This window comes from Lotus japonicus, chromosome 3 (genome assembly GCF_012489685.1).
Source record: "Lotus japonicus ecotype B-129 chromosome 3, LjGifu_v1.2".
NCBI classification, from domain to species: domain Eukaryota; kingdom Viridiplantae; phylum Streptophyta; class Magnoliopsida; order Fabales; family Fabaceae; genus Lotus; species Lotus japonicus.
Window position 1 is genome coordinate 28,492,534 of NC_080043.1, and position 21,829 is coordinate 28,514,362.

The 21,829-nt window shown below is 37.6% G+C and overlaps 2 protein-coding genes across 2 annotated transcripts; one reads left to right on the forward strand and one right to left on the reverse strand.

Moving 5' to 3' along the window:
* Window positions 1–3,579: 3,579 nt before the first annotated feature.
* On the reverse strand, window positions 3,580–4,260 carry LOC130743896 (uncharacterized). Its single transcript, XM_057596114.1, has one exon. The coding sequence runs from the start codon at window positions 4,258–4,260 to the stop codon at window positions 3,580–3,582; it is 681 nt and encodes a 226-aa protein (XP_057452097.1).
* A 5,725-nt stretch (window positions 4,261–9,985) lies between these two features.
* Window positions 9,986–11,173, forward strand: LOC130743897 (F-box/FBD/LRR-repeat protein At4g26340-like). Its single transcript, XM_057596115.1, has 3 exons — window positions 9,986–10,178; window positions 10,400–10,683; window positions 10,772–11,173. The coding sequence occupies exons 1-3, from the start codon at window positions 9,986–9,988 to the stop codon at window positions 11,171–11,173; spliced, it is 879 nt and encodes a 292-aa protein (XP_057452098.1).
* Window positions 11,174–21,829: the final 10,656 nt, after the last annotated feature.

Sequence of the window (21,829 nt, forward strand, 5' to 3'; positions counted from 1 at the left end):
CCTTATAATTTTATGAAGGTTTTAATATAAAACGATTTTCATTTTTATATAGATTGTGTTTGTTATGTCCACACTACACTATCTAATAAAAATCATCCATTTAAAATAAACAAATAAATTGCCGCATTGAAGGAACCGGCGACCTCAGATAATTTCATAATTAAAACCAAAACATCCAAATAAAGTAATCATTGTTCAAGAAACGCAAATATAGTATTACAATAATGGTTGAGTGTGTGTCATGTGGTGTTATCGGGTTATATAATTTATGAGATTTGTAGTACGCATGAAGAACATGTTTATCTATGAGTTCGAAAATATGAATTACTTGCCTTGTTTAGGAATGATGCATTGTGAGTTTCTGGTTGAGAAAGTTTTGAAGGATACTTCGGGTTTTAAAAGAAAATATGTTTTAATGAGATTAGTTCAGAAGGACAGGTTTGATATCGGAAAAGTAACACAAAAAAGAGGGGTTTCAATTGTGTTCACTGAAAATTAGAGTTTTAAAACTATTATTAGTTTTGAAAGAGTTTTCAAAATCCTTTTAAACATCGGATATATGAGCGTTTAAAGAAATAGACAATAATTAAGCACACAACTATATATCTTGCTTCACCCACAAACGATGAGGGCCACGTACAGTCCCAAGTAGCACCGAGATTTTTCACTATTAACTATTAAGTATCAAGGACTTCTTCTACAACAAGTATTAAACAGGACTTCTCAGCTCCCAACGAGTTTATAAGGACTCCTCTTAGTGAGTTTATAAGGACTCCTCCTAATGCGCGAGTTTCTAAGGACTCCTCCTAATGAGTTTCTAAGGACTCTTCCTAGCGAGTTTATAAGGACTCCTCCTAAAAATTTTATAAGGACTTCTCCTATGATCTTTTTCAAGGTTGACTGGTTCTACTGGATTTTCTACTGAAAAGAGGAATTGTAGACTTTTACAGTTCAATGAACAACAAAGTGTTTGGTTGAGGTTTGACTCTAAGGACTACTTTGTGTTCTAACGCTAGAGAGATTTTGAGTAGAGGATTTGACTCTTAAGTGATTCACTCTTTTTGCAACAAACGATGAAAATTTGACTCAAAGGTTTTTCTTGAGTTGTTGGCCTCTCGTTAGATTGAAACAATGAAATATGTAACATCACGACTTGACGACTGGCCTCACGGTAACAACACGAGTATTTTCGGTGCGCTTTGACCTCACTCGCGCACTTCCTGGGAAAACTTCCCAGGAGGTCACCCATCCCAATATTGCTCCAAGGAAAGCACACTTAACCATGGAGTTTTTATGAGTTGGGCTCCCGAAAAGAAGATGCATCTTGTTGTCATGAGTAGTACCAATCAAATCTTTTATGCCCTCCTCAACTGTATAGTCCATCCCTATACAGTCTCGGAATACCTCTTGTTCGGGTGAGAGATCAGCTCATTCATGTGCCCCTCCGCCTAGAAGCCTGCTAGGAGCCGCTCCTTGTCCGTGCCTCACTGCACCGGCAATCACTCCCCGCCCTCGTCGGTCCCGGGCGTCACAGGCCCACCAGCTTCCGCTTGGTTCGTCCCCGAACCACACCGTACTGGGAGAGGTTGACTCTGATACCATTTGTAACATCCCGACTTGACGACTGGCCTCACGGTAACAACACGAGTCTTTTCGGTGCGCTTTGTCCTCACTCGTGCATTTCCCGGGAAAACTTCCCAGGAGGTCACCCATCCCAATATTGCTCCAAGGCAAGCACACTTAACCATGGAGTTTTTATGAGTTGGGCTCTCGAAAAGAAGATGCATCTTGTTGTCATGAGTAGTACCAATCAAATCTTTTATGCCCTCCTCAACTGTATAGTCCATCCCTATACACTCTCGGAATACCTCTTGTTCGGGTGTGAGATCGGTTCATTCATGTGCCCCTCCGCCTAGAAGCCTGCCAGGAGCCGCTCCTTGTCCGTGCCTCACTGCACCGGCGATCACTCCCCGCCCTCGTCGGCCCCGGGTGTCACAAAATATATTTCAGTTGAGATTCAACTGTCATATTCTGAGGTCTTCGAGTTCTCCTTTTATACAACTTGATCTTCAGTGAGAGTGAATATAGTCGTTAAAGCTTGTTCTTCATGTAGAGTGTAGCCGTTGGATCCTCTAGTGCTCTTGAGTACCTTTGTCAGGTGCATTAAATGCATGGTACTGTTTGATGAAGACTTATTGCTCAAAAGAGTATATGACAGTTGGCAGGTAGCTTTGAGTCTTGGTTTTTATCCGTTGGAGATCAAAAATAGCATCTTGATGTTGACAACATTGTACTTGAGCTTTGTCAGATCATTTTCTCTTCTTCTTTTCTTGAGACTCTTCTCCAAGACTATGTACGATCTTTTTGAGTTGCGCGCAATCTTCATATGGTCTTCTTTTTATAGACGCTCTTGGTCTTTTGCCTTGTGTAGATCTTTTTTTCTTAATCGACGCTCCCTTAGGCTCAGATGATGATGATAAGTGTACCTGGAATGTGAAAATTTTAGTGTAGCACTTATGTACTTAAAATTGTTATCGTACAAAACACGATAAATAATATGATCAGACGTTTGAACTTAACAAGGTTGCACTCCATTGCTTTATATGAGCTGCAATCGGAAATAAATCGCAAGGTTTTCCCTTTGTAATGAAAGAATAAGGTATTTCAGGTGTGATACTCATGCATCATTGGTTTTTCCTTAGTCTAGGTGAAATGGCAAGGTAGAATTTTTTGATCGTGATATGTGCATTGTTTTCACTTGCCTTGGAATGGTTGACTATGAATCGTTTACATTTTTCTTAGTCTGGTTGACAAGGTGAAATAATATTCCTTGATTGTAATATGTGCATTGTTTTCACTTTCCTTAGTCTGGTTGACACGATTAAATAGTATTCTTTGATTATGAAATGTGCACTATTTGCACTTGCCATAGTTTGATTGAGAAAGTGAAATAGTATTCCTTGATTCTAATATGTGCATCTTTTGGATTTTCCTTAGTATGGCTGACTAGGTAGAGTACGAAAGCCAGTAAATCCCAAGTTGGATCGACGGGGCGCACAATCTATTTCTTGAGTGAAACTAAGAAATCTAAGGGTATCTACCATGGTTTGGTACACGTGGTTCTTTGATAATGATTAGGTTGACACCATCAATGGTTAATTTGGAGGCTTTCTCTACTAGAGCCTAGCTATTATACAGGTCCTCAAAGGATTATCATGGTTTGTAAAAAGTTGTTTGAAGTTGAATACTTAACATTGTTCCCGATGGCTTTCTAAATTGTGACAGATTTTTTTTGATAAGCCATGACAATTGTATTAAAAAAGCATAAGAAATGCCAAAACAGTACAGTCAACACAAAACAAAAGGAAAAACAAAAGCAATAGATCCAGTGCAGCAAAATGAAAAAGCACTGGTTTCTAAATCACCAAAACATACAGTATGAGAAAATCACAGAACAACCCCGCCACCCCCTCCAATGCACCCACCGCTGGTACAAGCCAAGCCCTCCATAGCACCAACAATCCCACATACAGCACCCAAACACACCATTGAATCATCCACCAATCCCAGCTCCCTCTGTCAGGCCACCGATTGTAAGCACAAAATTGGATTTGAAAGCCACTCATAAACTGAAAAGCCAAACCCCTTCACCCTCCCCGTTAACCAAAACCACACCCTCATCTGAATCCCATCAAAAACCTCGTCCTCCACCCAACTAGCTCCTTTGAAAATAACCGAGTTTCTCCTCCCCCAAACCATCCAAACAACCGCAAACCAAATCACTCGAAACAACTGGTTCTGTTTCGAATTAAGCTGCAAGCTAACATGCTGCTGCAAATGAGAAACACAATCATACGGAAGCACAGTAGGAGTACCAAGCCAGCGATAGCATCGTGCCCACACACTAGCCACCCTTGGACAATTAAGAAGAAGATGCGACGTAGACTCCTCTTCCTGCAAGCAAAGTGAACATCGTGCTTCCTCATCAGAATGAATAACTCCCCGTTTCCTCAAATTTGCTTTGGACTGCAACTGATCCAAAATAACCCTCCATATCAGACCACACACGTTGGACGGAGCCGCTGAGTCCCAAACCAAACTAAACACCGGATCACCAGCACCCAGAGTGTGCGCACGTAGCAGTTTGTAAGCCGATTGCACTGTGTACACACCACTTGGTTCTGGCCACCACACATAGGAGTCATCCACCCCCTCAACCACCGGCACACTATTAATAACCTGGCATAACGCAGCACACATGCCTTCCTCTCTCGCGCTCAAAGCCCTCCTCCAATGAAAACACCAGTTCCGTACCCCACGCTCAAGCTTCCCCACCTCCAACACAGTGACATTCTTCTGAATCGACAACAAATAAAGCTTACGAAACCTGTCCCATAGAGCCTCCTGTCCACACCAGATATCTTTCCAAAACCGGGGGTTCCATGCATTGCATTTGCATTGTGATTGTTTTTGGCATCTATGTATTGTGATTGAAGCATTTATATCATGTTTGTATCATATGATTGAATAGGTTGGTATTATTGACATACTCTTGTTATTATCTAGGTTTGTAGCTCACTTTCTGATCGTGATTAATATTTTAAGTGAGTGGCAGCTCTCGAAAGTAGGCGAGAAAACAAAATTTTGAAGAATTTAAACATTTAAAAATTGAAAAAAATTTAGAATTGAAAAATAAATATTAAATAATATTAATAAAAAATTTAATTAGCTATTATTCATTAAATTAAAAAAAATAATAATTAGTAAATAATAACTTTAGATATTATTTATTCAATTTATTATGAATGCCAAAAGCAAATCATCCGACTCTTTATGGATCGTAGTTTGGGTGTTGTTTGGTAGGTACGTAAGATTAGGGCTCATGTTGCTGCTTTTTTTGTGGGGTTTGGTAGGGCTCTGGTTTCTACTTTTGGGTTTCTTTTGATCTTGCTGTCCAAAAAGAATTATGAGTGCTAAAACTTTTCAATTCTTATATTAAAAGTATAATTAATAATCACAAATTGATTAAAAAATTTAAACATAATAATAATAATAATAATAATAATAATAATAAGTCAATCATATTTAGATAATTGAGTAATTTTCACAGTCCATTGTTTTTGCATCGAATTGAACCTAAAAAGTCCATCATATTATTAGTATTAATTTTTTAGGAACAGTTAAAGGATCTCATTGAAGCAGGTTACACGTTTAACGAGCTTCAGGTGTGGAGAGAAAATATAAAAGCTGATGGTATCTTGCGGGGTGAAAAATAAATTTTGGATAAGAAAATTCAAAATCCTGTTTATTTTGATAGGAATTTTGCAGTTACAGGATATTCATTTAACTCCCAGGATTTCTTTCTGAAATATAATTACTTTTTGCCTTATTTTTCTTTTAACTAGGACCCACGGTGTTTTAATCAACATCAAGGCATAAGGATGTGTTTGCCTCCTCTATTCAATAAGCAGAATCAGTTGTTTGGGTTCGCGACATCGACAACTTCGCCAACTTCTGAGCAACAGTATGAAACGCAAGATATATTTGTTCGCACACGTCCAAACCAAATTGTAAGGCAAACTACAATACGTGAAAAATCTCTTCCTTCTGCGTGTTTCCAGAATTTTCAGAGACGCCACAACAGCTCTCTCCCTCTGGCGCTGTTGACTCTGCTACGGCCTCGCCAATTGTGAAGCCTTCGCCAAATACAGACTCATCCAAGAAGAGCTCTCAGAAGGGGCGTCCGAAGGGCAGCAAAAATAAACCTCAACCTCTTCCAATTGATTTTCTAGAACCATTACAAGGTGAAGATGGTGTGACAACTAGAGCACAGCGAACGTGGTTGAAAGGCAAGCAGTTAGGTTTGCGACCCCGAGGTTCGGAAGCTTTGATGCTTCGAGGTTTAGAAGCACAGATTCGACAGAACCATCCTCACCTTAATTAATATGTCAGGACTTTGGTGTACATGGATCGTTCGAGGGTTAGGTGGAGCATCGAAGCGGGAGGCAGTGAAGAAAGCAGTCTTGCAGTTGAGGCCGGACTTATTGTTTCTTCAGGAAACAAAACTAAATGAGCAGCGGCAACTCATAGTTTCTTCTTGGATTCAGATCTTTAATATGAGTCATGTAGAGGTGCATTCAGTGGGGACGACAGGGGGGCTGATGTGTTTGTGGCAGGAGAATTCATTACAGAAGCACTTTGGGAGTCTCATTTGCTTTTGGAAACCAGTTGTGTGTATTGGTATATGATGTCTATTACCTCTTGGCTTTAATATATTCAATTTAATCCATGGCTCTTGGGTTATTAAGATAGAATTGTGCGTATAAGGAGCTTGATGGCGGTAGGAGGTTTCTCTGTTTGTTTGAGTTTTGGTTGGTGGTGCTAGGTGCTGCAATGGATTATTTAAATGGTGTGCTTCTAGTTTGGGGTTTTAGTGCAGATGGTGTTGATATGCAGCGTGCTGGCAGGGGTGTTTTTAGTTGTATTAGGGGATGGATTGTTGGGCTAGGAATTTGATAGTGTGGGAGGCATTGATGCTGGTTTGTTGATTCTGTGCTTGCGGTTCATGAATAACATGGAGTCTGGTGGTTCTTGTGTGACATTCAAGGTTGCATTTTGATCATGCTCATTATAATATTTTGAAGGGTGATACTTTTGGTTCAATTCAATTGTGGGCAGATTGGATAGCACATTATCATGTACATGTGTAGCTTGCCTCAGGCGTGGGAAATAGCTTGTAATGGGGGCTGTTATATGATAGCTTTTCTTGGCAGTAGTAGCTTACTAGAGGTCTTTTTGGTGTACTTAATTTGTTTGATTCTTGTGATTGAGTACTCGATCTTTTTCTTTCTCTAGATTTTTTCTACTGGATTTTCTCTAGGAAGGTTTTAATAAGGCTCATTTTTTAGGTCTAAATCAACAAAGTATGGATGGCTTGGCTTATTGGCCTGTTAGGGTCTTGCCCACTTCATGAGAGGGTTGTTCTCATGGGTACTTTATCTTCAATAATATATTTCACTTTCAAAAAAAAATTATTCTTAATTTTTTTTAGAGTAAAAAGGAATATATATATATATATATATATATATATATATATATATATATATATATCAGATCGAAAAGCGACCATAGCTCAAAATATATATAGGGGACGAGATGATTAGTGTAACAAAAAGCTAATCATCACATAACTGAACAACCCTCGGAATAGATAAAAGCTCAAAAGACCCCGATTGGTAGCAAAACAAACCAAAAAACCCAAAACAAGCTAGAAAAACCATGAAAAGCCATCACTAAAAACAAATCAACCAATCACGTATCTAGAAAATCACGATCCCTAATAAAAGTATTAAAGGCTTGAAGGGCCGCCTCGTCAGTGCAATCAAAAGCCTAACGAAGACTGACCCCTAGAGCCAGCCAAGGCCGCTCTCGCTCGCGTCATAACACCCGGAGGTCCCTTTGAATTCTGAGGACCGACAACCATCAACTGATTTTCCAAAGAGCCCGTAGCAACCGCCTCGGAGTCAAGAGAGGAGGGAAACTCAGGACCATTAGTCGGAGCCGGGTTCTTTCTTTTCCCGGGACGAGAAGCCTTCAAGATAGTACAACGCCCTTTAATTACCCCCTCCCCTGGATCAAAGGCTCTAGTAGCTCCGCCACTAGACTTCTTTGGTCGCCCTCGCCGCCTAGGAGGCCGCAAAACCCCTTCATCACTAACACAGGAAGAAATATCAATCCCTCGAAAAGCGTAGGGCTGGAGCAAATATCGGCAGCAAGAGAAGCAGGTCCCAAGAGCCCAACAGAGGGAGAATAAAGCCCACGCACCAAGGGGCAAAACCTCCACTGGACATTGTCTAGCAAGGAGGGAACCTCCAACTTCCAAGAACGATCGGGGCCAACAGACAGAAGAGCAACCAACGAAAAGAAGACTCTGATCAGAGAAAACTAGAATTGCATTTGGGTTCACCTGGGCTATCCATTTGTTAGAAGAAGAAAAAGCTTTAGAACTAAAACCTGCTACCTCATGAAAATCGAGGTATCCTGGAGGAGCAACACGAACCAGAACCTGGTCACAAAACCCCACTCTACCTCTCGTCTGATCCTCGCCAATCTGAGTCGCGCCACCCTCCCTTCTGTTCTCTCCAAACCGCCACTCTAGGAACATAACATCAACCGAGAGCCTGTCGTTCTCCAAACCACCGCACCCTGACTCCTCACTACGCCAACCAGAAAGAATTTCAGGGAACAAAAATTCCGCTGGGAATCTCTCAAGCTCCTCGCTGCAAAGCCCAGAAGCTAAAAGAAGAAAGTCTTCAGCTGAAGCGCAGACCGCCTGACCTCTCAAACCTGTCTTGCCTAGAACCACATCACGCCAAGAGAAAGAAGCAGGAGCTAGAACAGCACCCACAGTCTCTCTCTCTCTCTTCGGTGAAACAGTGAGCCCCTTCTTCCGACTGAGAATGAAGCTAGTCAAGCCTTGGCTCTATGACTCCGAAAGAACCCTCTGAGGGAACCTTGCCACTGTCATTGAGAGATGAAAACCGCCACTCTTTGTCCCGTTAATCTGTGTTACCGCCGCCTCTGCAAGAGACCTTGAGAAAAAGTGAAAAAAACCAAACCTAAATCTCCTCCCAGACTTCCGATTCTGCTGTACGAAAAGCTTCCCAATCCTTCCAATCTTGGAAAACAGGGCTCTAATTTGGGAATAACCCACCAAATCAGAAATTGCATCAACAAACAGAGAAAAGGGGGGCGACCCACTCTTCCACTTTGAACCTCCTTCTGCCCCCTCCGCCCCATCTTCATCGTCGACGCCATCTGCTTGAGAGGAAACATCGCCGCCCGTCGCCGCGCCTTGGATCTTGGATGACGGCCCCATGATGCCTGGAACGTGTGAAACCCTAGTAGAGGATTGTTTTTGAAATTCTTTGTCTTTGTAATAATAAGTCTATCATATTATTATGAGTAATAAAAAAGTAATAGTAATAAATTCATATTTTATTAATAATAATATTAATTAGTTATGGGAAGTATTTTATATTTTTTAATAATGGTATGAATTTTGAATTTCTGTCATATAAAAAATATATAATTTAATTCAAATGGTTACTCAAAAGTTGAAGATTTTTTAATAATAAAAATAATTATTAAATTTACTATATAAAATATAATAATTATTTAAATAAGTATATATATATATATATTTGACTTGACCTATACATTAATACCAATATTAATTAGTTATTAATCATATTTTATATAATATTTTAATTTATAAATAATTATAAAATTTCTATTTCACATATCTAGAATAAAAATAAAAACTAAATTTAAATTTTAAATTAATTTTTCATTAATGAGAATATTAATTATTTATTTTATGTCATTTCCATTAATATTCATATAATAATTGTAAAACTTCTTCTACATTTAACAAAAAAAATTATTATTTTTGCCTACAAAATAATAGTAGAAAGTTATTGATAATTGTACTATGTTCATAATTGTATTTTCTATTAGTTTTAAAATTCTTGTTCAAATAAATATTTATTGTATATGAATTGTAAATAGTTTGCAGATTAATTATCAATTATATGAGGAAAAATGCCTTAATATATAAACAAATATTAATAATTAACATACTTTTTATAAATAAATAATTTAGACAAAATAATTTTAAAACTTAGAAATAATACAATAAGTTATTTACTAATAAGTATAAATATCTGTTTATTATTTGAAAAATAATTATTTAAATATATTTTTTGATCTATATATATTAGTAAAATTGACTTGTGGAAGCATATGAGAGAAAAATAATCATAACCAAAGTAGAAATGAGGCAACAAGAAACCCTAGCCTCTTGACCCAAAGCTTAGACCGCAACTCTCCGTTTCCCCCACCATGACAACCTCTCTATTCTCTTTTCTTCTCCCCTCGACGATCTAGTCTATAAATTTCTAGCCACAATTAAAGTCAAATAACAATGGCAGACAAAATCAGCATGTTGCCTGATGATGTCGCCTGTCACATTCTCTCTTTTCTTCCAACTCAAGATGTTGTTGCCACGTCTCTTCTTTCAAAGAGATGGATGCAACAATGGCTCCCAGTTCCAAGCCTCTACTTTGACGATCGAGGCTTTCTCAAAAACAAAAAACCATATGACCCCGCTTTAAGAAGTTCATATATGCTATCATTTTCACCAGAGGTGTGCATCAACCCCTTAAAAGTTTTTCTCTCCATTGCAGATCCTCCAAATTTGACATTTCTGAATCAGATCTCAACATATGGGTTGAGCTTGTAATAAAATTTAAACTTGAGGAGCTGTCCGTGATTTATGATCTGAAATTGAGGAGCTGCATTTTCACCTGTAATACTCTGGTTATTCTCAAGTTGGCAGGGTTAAAGGTGGATGTATTTTCTTATGTTGACCTTCCCTTACTCAAAACTATATATTTGGATGAAGTTATCTTTCCAGAATGGAAATATGTTGTCAAACTTCTTTCTAGGTGTCCAATTGTTGAGAATATGCATGTGAACTACATAGGCTCCTTTGATGACCCTCCTCATAGTAATGAGAATTTTAAGAACTTATCTAAGTTGGTCAGAGCAGATATACATGAAGTGGTTGAAGATATTCCTCTGAAAGCAATTTGTAATGTGGAATTACTTCGCATTGACAAGGTTTGAATGTGTGAAAATATACAATATATGGCCTTTTTTTATAGAAAATGTTACTAAAGTTTCTTATTTTTCTTTTTAATCGTTGCAGTACACTGATGACGTTCCAATTTTTCCTAATCTAACTCATTTGGAGCTCATATGTGGGAGTGGTATGAACTGGAATTTGGTACTTAAAATGCTCAAGCAGTGCCCTAAGCTTCAAAATTTTGTCCTTAATATGAGGACATGTTATGCTAGTATGGTTTGGGCCTTCCCCGATTTCGTTCCAAAATGTCTGTCTTCGCAGCTTATGAAGTTCTCTGTTAAATGTTGTAAATGCACAGAAGGTGAACTGCATTTTGTTAAATATATTATGCACAATGCAGGGGTTTTAAGGGCGGTGACCATATGCACTTGGCATTCCATAAGAATAGAGAGCAAATTTGAAATGCTACGAGAATTGTCCTTATGCCCGAGGAGCTCTTCGATTTGTGAATTTTCATTTAAATAAAAACAAATCACATGTACTAGTTAGGAGCTTCAAATTGTGTTTAGATGATTGCATTTGTCTACAACAATAAAACTTCAAGTGTTAAGGTTTTGAAGGAAAGGGAACTTTTATTTTTTATAGCCCTTTAATGTCGAGCATTTTCTGAACTAATATTTTTAATTAAATGACTAGTTACTGTGAAGTCTTTTGTGTACAATTTTTACAATTTAATTTACACCTATATGTACCCATTTTCTAGTTAATTTTGGGCTAAATATTGATATGGCACAATGGTTTTGGTCACCTGGGTCCCAAGCTTCAAATATTTGTTCTTAATATGAGTTTAAGTTTTGATGATTTGGTTTGGAACTCCCCTTAACTTGTTTCTGAAGCCTTTCTTCACAACCTAGGAAGTGATCCATTACAAATTATAAACGCACAAACAGAGAGGTTCATTTCGTAAAATATTTTATGCAGAACTCATGAGTTGTACGGACGATGGCTATATGCACTAGGCCTTCCTTTAGAATAGAGTGCAAATTTAAAATGCTATAATAATTGTCTGTACCCAGAACAGCTTCTTTGATTTGTGAACTTTCAATTGAATAAAACTAAATGACAACGTTAGTTAGGAGTTGCAACTTGTGTTTAGATGATTGTATATATCTACGAAAATTCTATTACAAAGTTTTCTTTTAAATGAAGGATAGGAAATTTGTCTTTTTACAATGATAGTCTTATAATGTCATATATTTTCTTAACAAAGTGAAGATTTGTGTCTTTAATTAAATTACTAGCTATTATGAAGTCCACTATCTAAAATTTTCACAAGTTGAGTTACACTTATATGTTCCTATTTTTTTGGTCATTAATTGGTCGGCTAAATACTTATATGATACAATAAATAAAGTCTGAATATGCTCTTCAATTAAAATCATTGTTGTGCTGGTGGAGACTGGACCTAGTAGAGAATAATCATCTAAGAAATTTTGTTTATATATATTTAGCATGCACATATGATATGAAGACACATGGAAGACCACTTTTGCCTTTGGGTGGCAATCATTAGCTTCTGGTATTGATTTGGTTAAAACTTCACTCTTGCTTGTTTGCTAAGAACTATTTGTTGTTGCCCCCCCCGACTCGTGACAGAGTTAGGCTTCTAAGTGACCTGCTTGTTAGCTGAGAACTATTTGCTGCTGCCCCCCCTCTTGACTCGCGACAGAGTTAGGCTTCTAAATGACATGTTGTGTTATTTTGTAGGCTCCTGGATAACAGTTTTCTTTTGTTCTGTTTATAGGACATTGTTGCCTTGTATAATTCTTCTTCTCTTTTCTCTCTTTTTTCTCTGCTTTTTGTTTTAGCTTCCTTCTTGTATTAAGGGTTGGAGCATCCCTAGTACTCCATATTTAATACATTCACTTGGCTTACCAAAAAAAATACATGGAAGTAATTTTAGCAAACTGGGTAACTATTTATAGGTGAAACATAAGCAAGCTCGATCCAATATATATTTATGAGAAAAATACTCATGACAAGATTATTTTCTTAGTTTTAATTATTTATGCTTGTTATTTACTTTTCCTTCATGATGAAAGAGTCTTCTAGATCACAATCTACTAATAATATGGAAGAAAAAGATAACACTTTGAATACTCACCCATGTTGTTTCAACCCATGTTGGTTGTGGTATGGTTTTATTGAATACTCATATTTGTCATATTTTAATTCCATCAAGTTAAAATCTCAGCAAAATCGAGTTTTTAGCATATCAAATTTGTATAAACCTATTTATTAGTCCATGTCCCAAACACAAGAGAAAATTCCAACGTGCAACGCACGGGTAAAATAATAAACAAAGTGGCAAGAGACATGATTTTATATACACATCAAATTCCTTAATCTAGGGAATTTATGATTTTATAATCAATTTTCATCCAAATTGTGCCAACCCATTTTGGTTGTGGTGTTGTTTTATGGAATACTCATATTTGTCACATTTTAATTCCATCAAGTTAAAATCTCAGCAAAATCGAGTTTTTAGCATGTCAAATTTGTATAAACCTATTTATTAATCCATGTCTCAAACACAAGAGAAATTTTCGCCGTGCAACGCACGGGTTAAAATCACTAGTATGGAAGAAAAAGATAACACTTTGAAGTCTTCTTATTTTGTTGAATGAACAGGTTGACTTGCATTTCCCTTCACTGTAGTTCATTTTTAACAATATTCCATTGAGATAATAAAAGTTTGAGAACAACACTCTCAAGAAAGAACACAATAAAAACACAATCCCCCACCAACAAGAAAACCAAAACTCAAAACTCATCCTATAACTCTTTGCAGACACCAGCTACAAAGAGTAATGGCTAATATGAGAATATATAAGAACTGAAACTAGACATACAAAAACCTATATAATCTGAACAAGCCTTGTTAGGGAAGTGGCGTTGGCGTCTGATGATGGAAAGAGACAGTCTTGTCAGATTATTCACGCTAAATATAATGGGGTTGTACATCAAAATGACTCTAATTGGTGGAAGGATTTGTACTCTGTGTGTTTTGGCTCTGAAGAGGGGAAGTGGTTTGACGAGGCTGTTTGTAGACGGATAGGAGATGGAAAATAAGTTTCATTTTGGGAGGAAAATTGGGTGGGTGGAGGTGCCTTGAGGCAATTGTTTCCAAGGCTATTTATCCTATCTTCTTTGAAAGAAGCTTCCATTCATGATATGGGAGGTTGGGAGAATGGAAGATGGATTTGGAAGTTTGAGTGGCATATGGGTTTATTGAGTAGGGAAGAGGTTAGAGTTGAGGAATTGAAAAGTAAAATTGGAAGTTTTTCTCCAAAGGAAGCTTTCAAGGATTCTTGGTGTTGGGTGAAAGAAGGTTCAGGGACATATAGCGTTTGTTCTGCATATGAGATGTTGCAGGGTGACCTGGGTTAGTGTTTAGGCGACTATGGAAAGCTAAAGCCCCCTCGGGATCGCTAGCTTTGTCCTGGAGAGTTCTTATAGGAAAAGTGCAGACCAAAATTGACTTGGCCAGGAGAAATGCACTTCCTGTGAATGTTAGTTTGTCATGTGGGTTGTGTGCAGTTGAGGAGGAGAGCTGCAAGCATCTTTTCTTTACCTGCGGAGTGTCATGGAAAGTGTGGATGGAGATATGTTTTTTGTTAGGAGTACAAACAGCTTTTTCATGTGAGGCAGAATCTCATTTTTTCCTTCATGAAAATCTGATTTCTTGCAAAATGAAGGATGGTCAGATCATGAACTTAATCTGGATGGCTGTGGTGAATTCAATTTGGCAGACTAGGAATGGCTCGGTATTCAGTGGTGTGGGGGTTGAGGTTGCTAGAATAGTAGAGCTAGTGAAGTACAAAGTTTGGCTTTGGTTGAGAACTCATGATAGGAATTTCATCTCTTCTTTTTATGAATGGGAAAATAATCCTAAGGAATGTATTGCTATGTAGCACTAATGCTATCCTTTGCTGCGTTATTGCCGAGTTGCTTAGGGAGGCAGATTTGTTCTTCTGTACTAAATGGCACAATCCTTCTTCATTAAATTGCTTTGGTAGAGATTTTGTTCATTTGTCCAAGAGATGAATTGGTAAGCTTGGCTTTTAATTGGATGCTATTGCTATTGGAACGTGGAGGTGGAGCTTTTGTGGAGCACAATCAGTGGGTTTTTTTGATTTTATTCTTTGTGGAGACTTTTTGGTTTGGTAATGTATGTACTCTTTTTTCTTCTAGGTTTTTTCCAATGGGGTTTTCCTTGTAAGGTTTTAATGAGGCATACCTTATCAAGTCTTGCTCCTTTGGGTTGGGTTTTTTTTGGGGCTTTTGTATGTATTTACATTTTCTTTCTTGTTTCCTATTCTTTGTATTGGGTTGAAGTACCCATTGTACTTCTCTTCAATATAATTTTGGCTTATAAAAAAAATATAATCTGAACAAAATCTAAATAGCCAAAATACTTCAATCCCTCCATGGTTCCTGCCATATTAAAGCCCCTAAAAGGTGTGGATTATCTTAACTCATCTCAAAAGCTACTCTAAGATTCTCTACCTCACCCCCTCTCAAATTCTTTTCCTAGGTTTGTGACTCCTTTCACTTTTCCCTTTCTCAATGTTGGGTGGGTTTTTGAGATTCAAGTTACATGTGGATTGTTGCATTTAGAAAATAAGGATAACGCTCTTTATTTGAATATGTAACATTTAATAATCAGGCTTCAGGTTTCATTTCTCTACTATTATCTTTCGTGCATTTGTGTTCTAGTTGATTTTGTGTTGAGTTTTATAGTTCAAGATATCCTTCAACTTTATTTAATTTTGAGATTGTTTCCCTTTCTCAGGCACCATTTTGAAGCCTCTAAATTGCATTTATATCAAACCGCCCAACGCACATGTCTTGGTCTACTTCAAATAAATTCAAAAGCATTAAAGGCACATTTTCAACATGAAATAATATGGTAAACATGTCTAGTGTTGTCTAATGGTATATCATTGTTTCTTTAATGTGTATAAGGGCACTTGATTCTATATTTCCTTCAATGTTTACTTCTATCTTTGAAGATTGGCTTTTGAAAATTGTAGTATCAGGCACAATTTTGAAGCCTCTAAATTGCATTTATATCAAACCGCACAACGCACAGGTCTTGGTCTACTTCAAATAAATTCAAAAGCATTCAAAGACACATTTTCAACATGAAATAATATGGTAAACATGTCTAGTGTTGTCTAATTGTATATCATTGTTTCTTTAATGTGCATAAGGACACTTGATTTTATATTTTATTCAATGTTTACTTCTATCTTTGAAGATTGGCTTTTGAAAATTGTAGTATCAATTGGATAGTGCAACCAAGGATCAGTCGTGAATGTGAAGCATAGGAAAACTAAAAAGGATAATTGGGAGTCCTTATTAACTACAAATTGCATTTAGATGATTCATTTCCTTTGGAATAATAAGATCTTCCACTTATTCTAGTGGTTCCTGAGTTGTATACTTGTGAATGAAGTGCTAGCTAGAGTCGAGTGCTAGGAAAGAATATTGTGTGTGCTTTGATAATGCCAAAGGGGGTGAGAGAAAAAGTTCAAATGTTTATATGAAAAATGCTTTGAAATTTTCAAATGGAAGGTTGTGAAGTTCATATAAATAGAGAGAACAAACGTTTATGAAATTTATTAACCTCTCTTTCGAAAAGACGTTTTTAATGTGCAAACGATAGGGGAGCATATAAGTAGAAAACTCAAGGGGTAGTATGTTAAGTTTAAACACCAATCATATCGTCTATCATATTTTGACTAGTAACAATTTTCAAAAGTGTAAAGGAACTTATTGATTATATTATTGTTGAAAGTTTTTTCTACACTAATACTACTTTTAAAATCTTCAAGACTCAATTGCAGTATAGCATAGGGTTTTGTCGTATCCACATGGAATTGGTAATACTATGTCGTTCAATAATTTTAGTAACTTGAGTATGGAGTTTCATAAGATTTTAAGAGGATTTTTGTAACAAACTGAAAATAAAAACAAGGAAAACAAATATAGAAAACAACAGGGCAGAGAAACTGCTAAGATTAGATTTCATTGATAAGAACTTATGTTTCCTATAGATTCAAATACATATCAAGCCTATGCATATGATTCATCAACACCAGTTCAACCCTACATCATCGATCTCTTGCATGAGTGAATATCAATAACTCTCTAATCCTAAACATTGATCTCTCACATGATTAAGAAAGAAAGTTATTATGAAGTTTAGGTGTTCAATGACTAATAAGCCTAACTCTATCTCTAGCAATTATGACTATTAGTTCAAGCAATATGTTCTAGTTGCGTAAACTAAAACATAACATGAAGATCAAGAGAAAAATCACTAAATCATAAAGAAAGGAACATGATAGTATATAAGCTGAATCAAATAGAACACATAGAGATTTATCAACTACATCTAACCCCAACAAGAACGATTAGTTATCCATTTATATGGATAACTTTACAAACATGGAAAAGAAACGAGAACAACCAAAGACTCCGCGATGTCTCGCCGTCGAATCCGGCACCCAAGCCTCCTCTCCAAGTGCTCCTAGCTTTCTCCCCAGTTTCTAAGGTCTGGAAGTGAAGTGAAATGAAGAAAAGATGGAGAAATTCGAACTCCCCTGGTTCTGCCTGTAACACCCCCTTTTTCCCATTGTTTTATTTAAAAACGTTTATCGGAGTTTAAAAACATATCAAGGGAGTATTACACTTCTTCACGGAAACTCATTAAAATTAACACTGATTGTGTTTGAAAATTTATAAACTCATATGGTTTTCAAAGAATGAAACATTCCTGCAAATAAAAATTCTAAACCAGCCAGATAATCCTAAGATGCATAAAATCACTTATTTAAATAGGTTTGTCTTCCATGACAGTCCAATAAAATTCATCATACTCAGAACTGAATTTCATAAGCACTTCGGCCATCAACAGTACGACATCGCTATAATTTAGAAAATCATTCAACAACTTTCATAAGGAGAGGTTATAAACTCCTCTCAACAGAAATGTAAAAGTAACGTAATATATCTACCCAGTGTTACATTACAGAGCAATGCACTTATTTTATTATAATAATAATAGCATAAGCTAAGACTCTCCGAAGCTACTCCTCATGAGTCACATCTCTACCTCCAATACCTGAGCGATGTTGCATAAAACATTATTCCAACAGAAGGGTAAGAACTTACATTGTATAAAATATAGCATAACAAAGAGAAAGTAAACAATTCAGATACTGCTTTATAAAATCTTCACCTTTTCTTTAAAATCTAAGTAATTATAATATTTTCTCTCAAGACAGTTTCACAGTCCTTAATATTGCTTCGGAAAATTATAAGCTTTAAAAAAATAATAACTCAACTTCTCGACTTCATCACAACAGCAAAACAATTCACAAACAATTCACCAAACACATAAAGCCACTATAAAACGTGAAACTTAGTGTGTGAGACTCTAATGTGTGCATGTGGTAACAATTGTTAACCTTAGCGGTATCACCGCGTCCACTCCAGACAGTTAACCACAAATGAAGTCCACTCCAGACTTCAGAACCACTCCAGTTCTGGGACAAGCCCCAGTTTTCCGAGGAAAACCGACACGTTGCCTCTTGACTAAATGAAGTGTATTTCGTGCAAAAACTCATAAATCAAAACATGCAAAGTTGAGACCACTCCAGCCCCAAATATATAACATATTTTATCGCTAAATTCCATAATGGAAATCACACCAAAATTGCACAAAATAAAACTTCAATATAATTATCAAATCATTCACTATTTCACCGACAAACTAGTAACACAAAATCACCAAATGTCTCACATCAATTACTAGAACCAATTCCATAATCATTCCTATAAATAAGCAGAAACATAGCAAACTTGCAAAAATTATGAAACTTTTACTAAACATAGCCTTATACGTTAACTTTCATATAAAATTGGTTTCACCCAATTTGGAATTCTGTAGAGAGAGTTATGCTCTCTACAGCACAGGCTGTTAGGTTGTCTATGAGTAGAAACAGAGTGAACTTGCAGATAATTCTAGTATTGAACCAGCAATCCAACAATTATGAAAATATTACCCAATATAACCCTATGAGTTAGATTTCATACGAAATTGGTTTCACTCAATTCGGAATTCTTTAGAGAGGGTTATGATCTCTACAACACAGGCTGCTAGGGTGTCTGCGGGCAGAAACAGAGTGAACTTGCAGATAATTCTGGTACTGAACCAGAAATCCAAAAATTATGAAAATATTACCCAACATGGCCTTATGAGTTAGCTTTCATACAAAATTGGTTTCACTCAATTCAGAATTCTGTAGAGAGAGTTATGCTCTCTACAACACAGACTGTTAGGGTATTTGCGGGCAGAACAGAACCCAAATTTCCCCAGAACCTCAATTTCGCCCAAAATCAATTTTGCCCACCACAATTTAACACTCAACACAGTATCTCAGTTCTGAATTTTCAAAGAAGTTGGGGGTTCCTTCATGTTAAACTCAACCTTTGTTATACTACAATTATACAAGGTAAATTCAAACCCTTACCTTCTATGAAGATCAAAGTCTAGGTTTTTTTTTCTCTTTTCTCCTCTCCTTGCTTTTCACGTGTTCTCTTTGTTTGCTAACTTCTCCAATTCTCAAATTATGATTTCTCTCTTTCTAATTCACTCCTAACCCTTAAATAGTCTTACAATGGGCCCCACTCCCAACTACTCACTTAAAACCTAAAACCCTTATTTATCTATATCACATAATCACCTAATTACCTAATAAAATCACTTAATGACCTTATCATCTAATTAAATCACATAATCATCTAATTAAATTACATAAATTATCAAATTACCATATAACATAATAATAATTAAAATAAAATAATAAATAACCTAATAACGAAAAGTGGGGTGTTACACTGCCCTGTTTCAGACTATTTATAGACTTTCTGTCGCCTTAATTTCGCTCGAGCAAGATACGGGTTCGCTCGAGCGAGTAGCTTTCTTCATGTCTGGGTTTCCTGCACCGCCACATCTCGCTTGAGCGAAATACCATCTCGCTTGAGCAAGATTCTTCCTGGAACTTTGGCTTGAGCGAATTTTCTTTGGCTTGAGCGAGTTCTTTGCTTTCAAAATGATTTCTTCACCCTCTTGTTGCTTTTCTTCAATGAAATTTTCATGGAAATTCTTTAACATCCATTCCTACATCAAAATAGGGATTAGACTCTAAATTCAACATAAAATCTATACTAATTCTAATTACTAAGCTACACAGTTGAGGGTTAATTGATATGAAATTCCACATTGTTATCAAAGATAAGTGCCCAAAGTAATATGGAAAACTAGGTAAATTTGGCACTTATCAATTATGTCAATTGCATTTTCAAGAAATAACCCTAACATCCTTTAGATCGCGTCTAGAGAAGCAAAGCAAGAAGATGGCACGAAGACAAAGAAGAGACGTTTTCTTGCCATAAACATTGAGATAGGGTATAGTACCTATAGTAGAGGAATTGCACTAAGAGAGAGAATCTAGAGATAGAGAGTAACCGCTCAAGAAAGAGAGAAAATAACTGAATCACAAGTGTGTATTGATCAAATGAGCCAAGTGTCCCTTACAGATGGTAACCGCTCCCTATTTATAGTAGGGGAGCTGGGCCTAGCATGCTTAACTGCCCCTGTTGGGCCTTGCGGGAGGAGGCCCAATCTCCCGGCTGGGCGACCGCCACTTGGCGGGTAACCCCTGGGCGTAGGCCCCCTAGGGGCTCGCCCAATCCACTAGTCCATAAGACACCGAGCACGAAGCATGAGGGCTAAGTGTGTTTTTTAAGGATCAAAATGACTAACTACAAATGTTGTTGTGCTAAAATATTTAAGTCGCCGACATGGCGTTAAAAAGCAGTAAAATTTCATTTGTCCACAAGTCCACGAGCAGCGGTCGTGGAGTGTTTGGTCACCTATGCTTGAGGGACGATCGTGGTGAGTTTGGTCGCCCAATGCGTTGACACGTGAGCGAAGCGGAAAAGTCAGCGTATCTTTGAAATCTCAACTGCCACCTTTGAAACGTCACCTCACGTCATAGTTACGAAACTCGAGCCCACCACACGCCATAACTGCACACCGCCTACTACTCACATAGTCCCTTCAGTACTGCCACTCTCTTTCCTCATCATGGGGCACGTTCCCTCACCAACCGTTGCGGCTTCTCAAACGTCCCTTCCCATTCCTCTTTCGATCCTATAAAACTCCCACCACTCCAACCTTTTACTTTTTTCACAGACTCATTCTCCATTTTACTCTTCCAAACATCTCCGGCGAACCCCTGTTCCGGTACCTCTGCAACTCACTCCTCTTCTTCCACTTTTCGCTTGCTTTCCTGGTGAGTTTCCTTTATCCACTTTCGCTTTTCCTATCACTTATTCCAGCAACTATCGCTCTTCCCACCATGTCACCGAAACAACAATCTGATGACCTTCACCACGACACCGACTGTAACACCCCTTCAGCCTCTTCTTCTCAACGCGAGTCATCGCCATAAACGTCAGATGAAACCCCTCCTTTCAAAGGAGCCCCCTTCTTGACTTTGAGGAGATTAAAGCTTACCGGCTCCAAACCTTCAGAACTCTCAAACACCCTGTTCAATTTGCTCCTCCTCAAGACGCTATTGATCAAGCCTCAGACTATGACTCATGTGACCTCATTGCCAACTTGGGGCGCATAATTGGGGGAATTTGTTGCGACTTGCGAGAGACCTTTTGAGAATTTCCTTCGAGCTGGCGGTTGTATAGATGCAGACCGCCCATGGGTACACCGTGCGGACGAGGACGTCAAAAAGTCCCACTTCTTCTATGTTTACAAATATCTGTTTTCAGAACTTGGGGTGAAACTCACCTTTTCACCCTTCCTCTGCCGGGTGTTGAGTGAGATCAACGCCACTCCTTGCCAGCTGCATCCCAACACTTGGGCCTTCATAAGGTGTTTTGAGATGCTTTGTGGTGCGATCCAACTCGAACCGTCACCCGCCCACTTCTTTCACTTCTATGATGTTGATTCCAAATCCCTCCAAGCTCGCGGCTGGGTTTCCTTGAAATCTCGCCCTGGGCGTTAACGCCTTAAACCTTACTAAAATG

What these genes read in the sequence shown, in the direction of transcription:
- LOC130743897 (XM_057596115.1), top strand. Translation starts at nt 9,986, where the DNA reads ATGGCAGACAAAATCAGCATGTTGCCTGATGATGTCGCCTGTCACATT. An exon ending in ATATGACCCCGCTTTAAGAA is followed by an intron (nt 10,179 to 10,399) that starts GTTCATATATGC and finishes TCAAGTTGGCAG; the next exon opens with GGTTAAAGGTGGATGTATTT. An exon ending in AATTACTTCGCATTGACAAG is followed by an intron (nt 10,684 to 10,771) that starts GTTTGAATGTGT and finishes TAATCGTTGCAG; the next exon opens with TACACTGATGACGTTCCAAT.
- LOC130743896 (XM_057596114.1), bottom strand. Translation starts at nt 4,260, where the DNA reads ATGTGTGCTGCGTTATGCCAGGTTATTAATAGTGTGCCGGTGGTTGAG.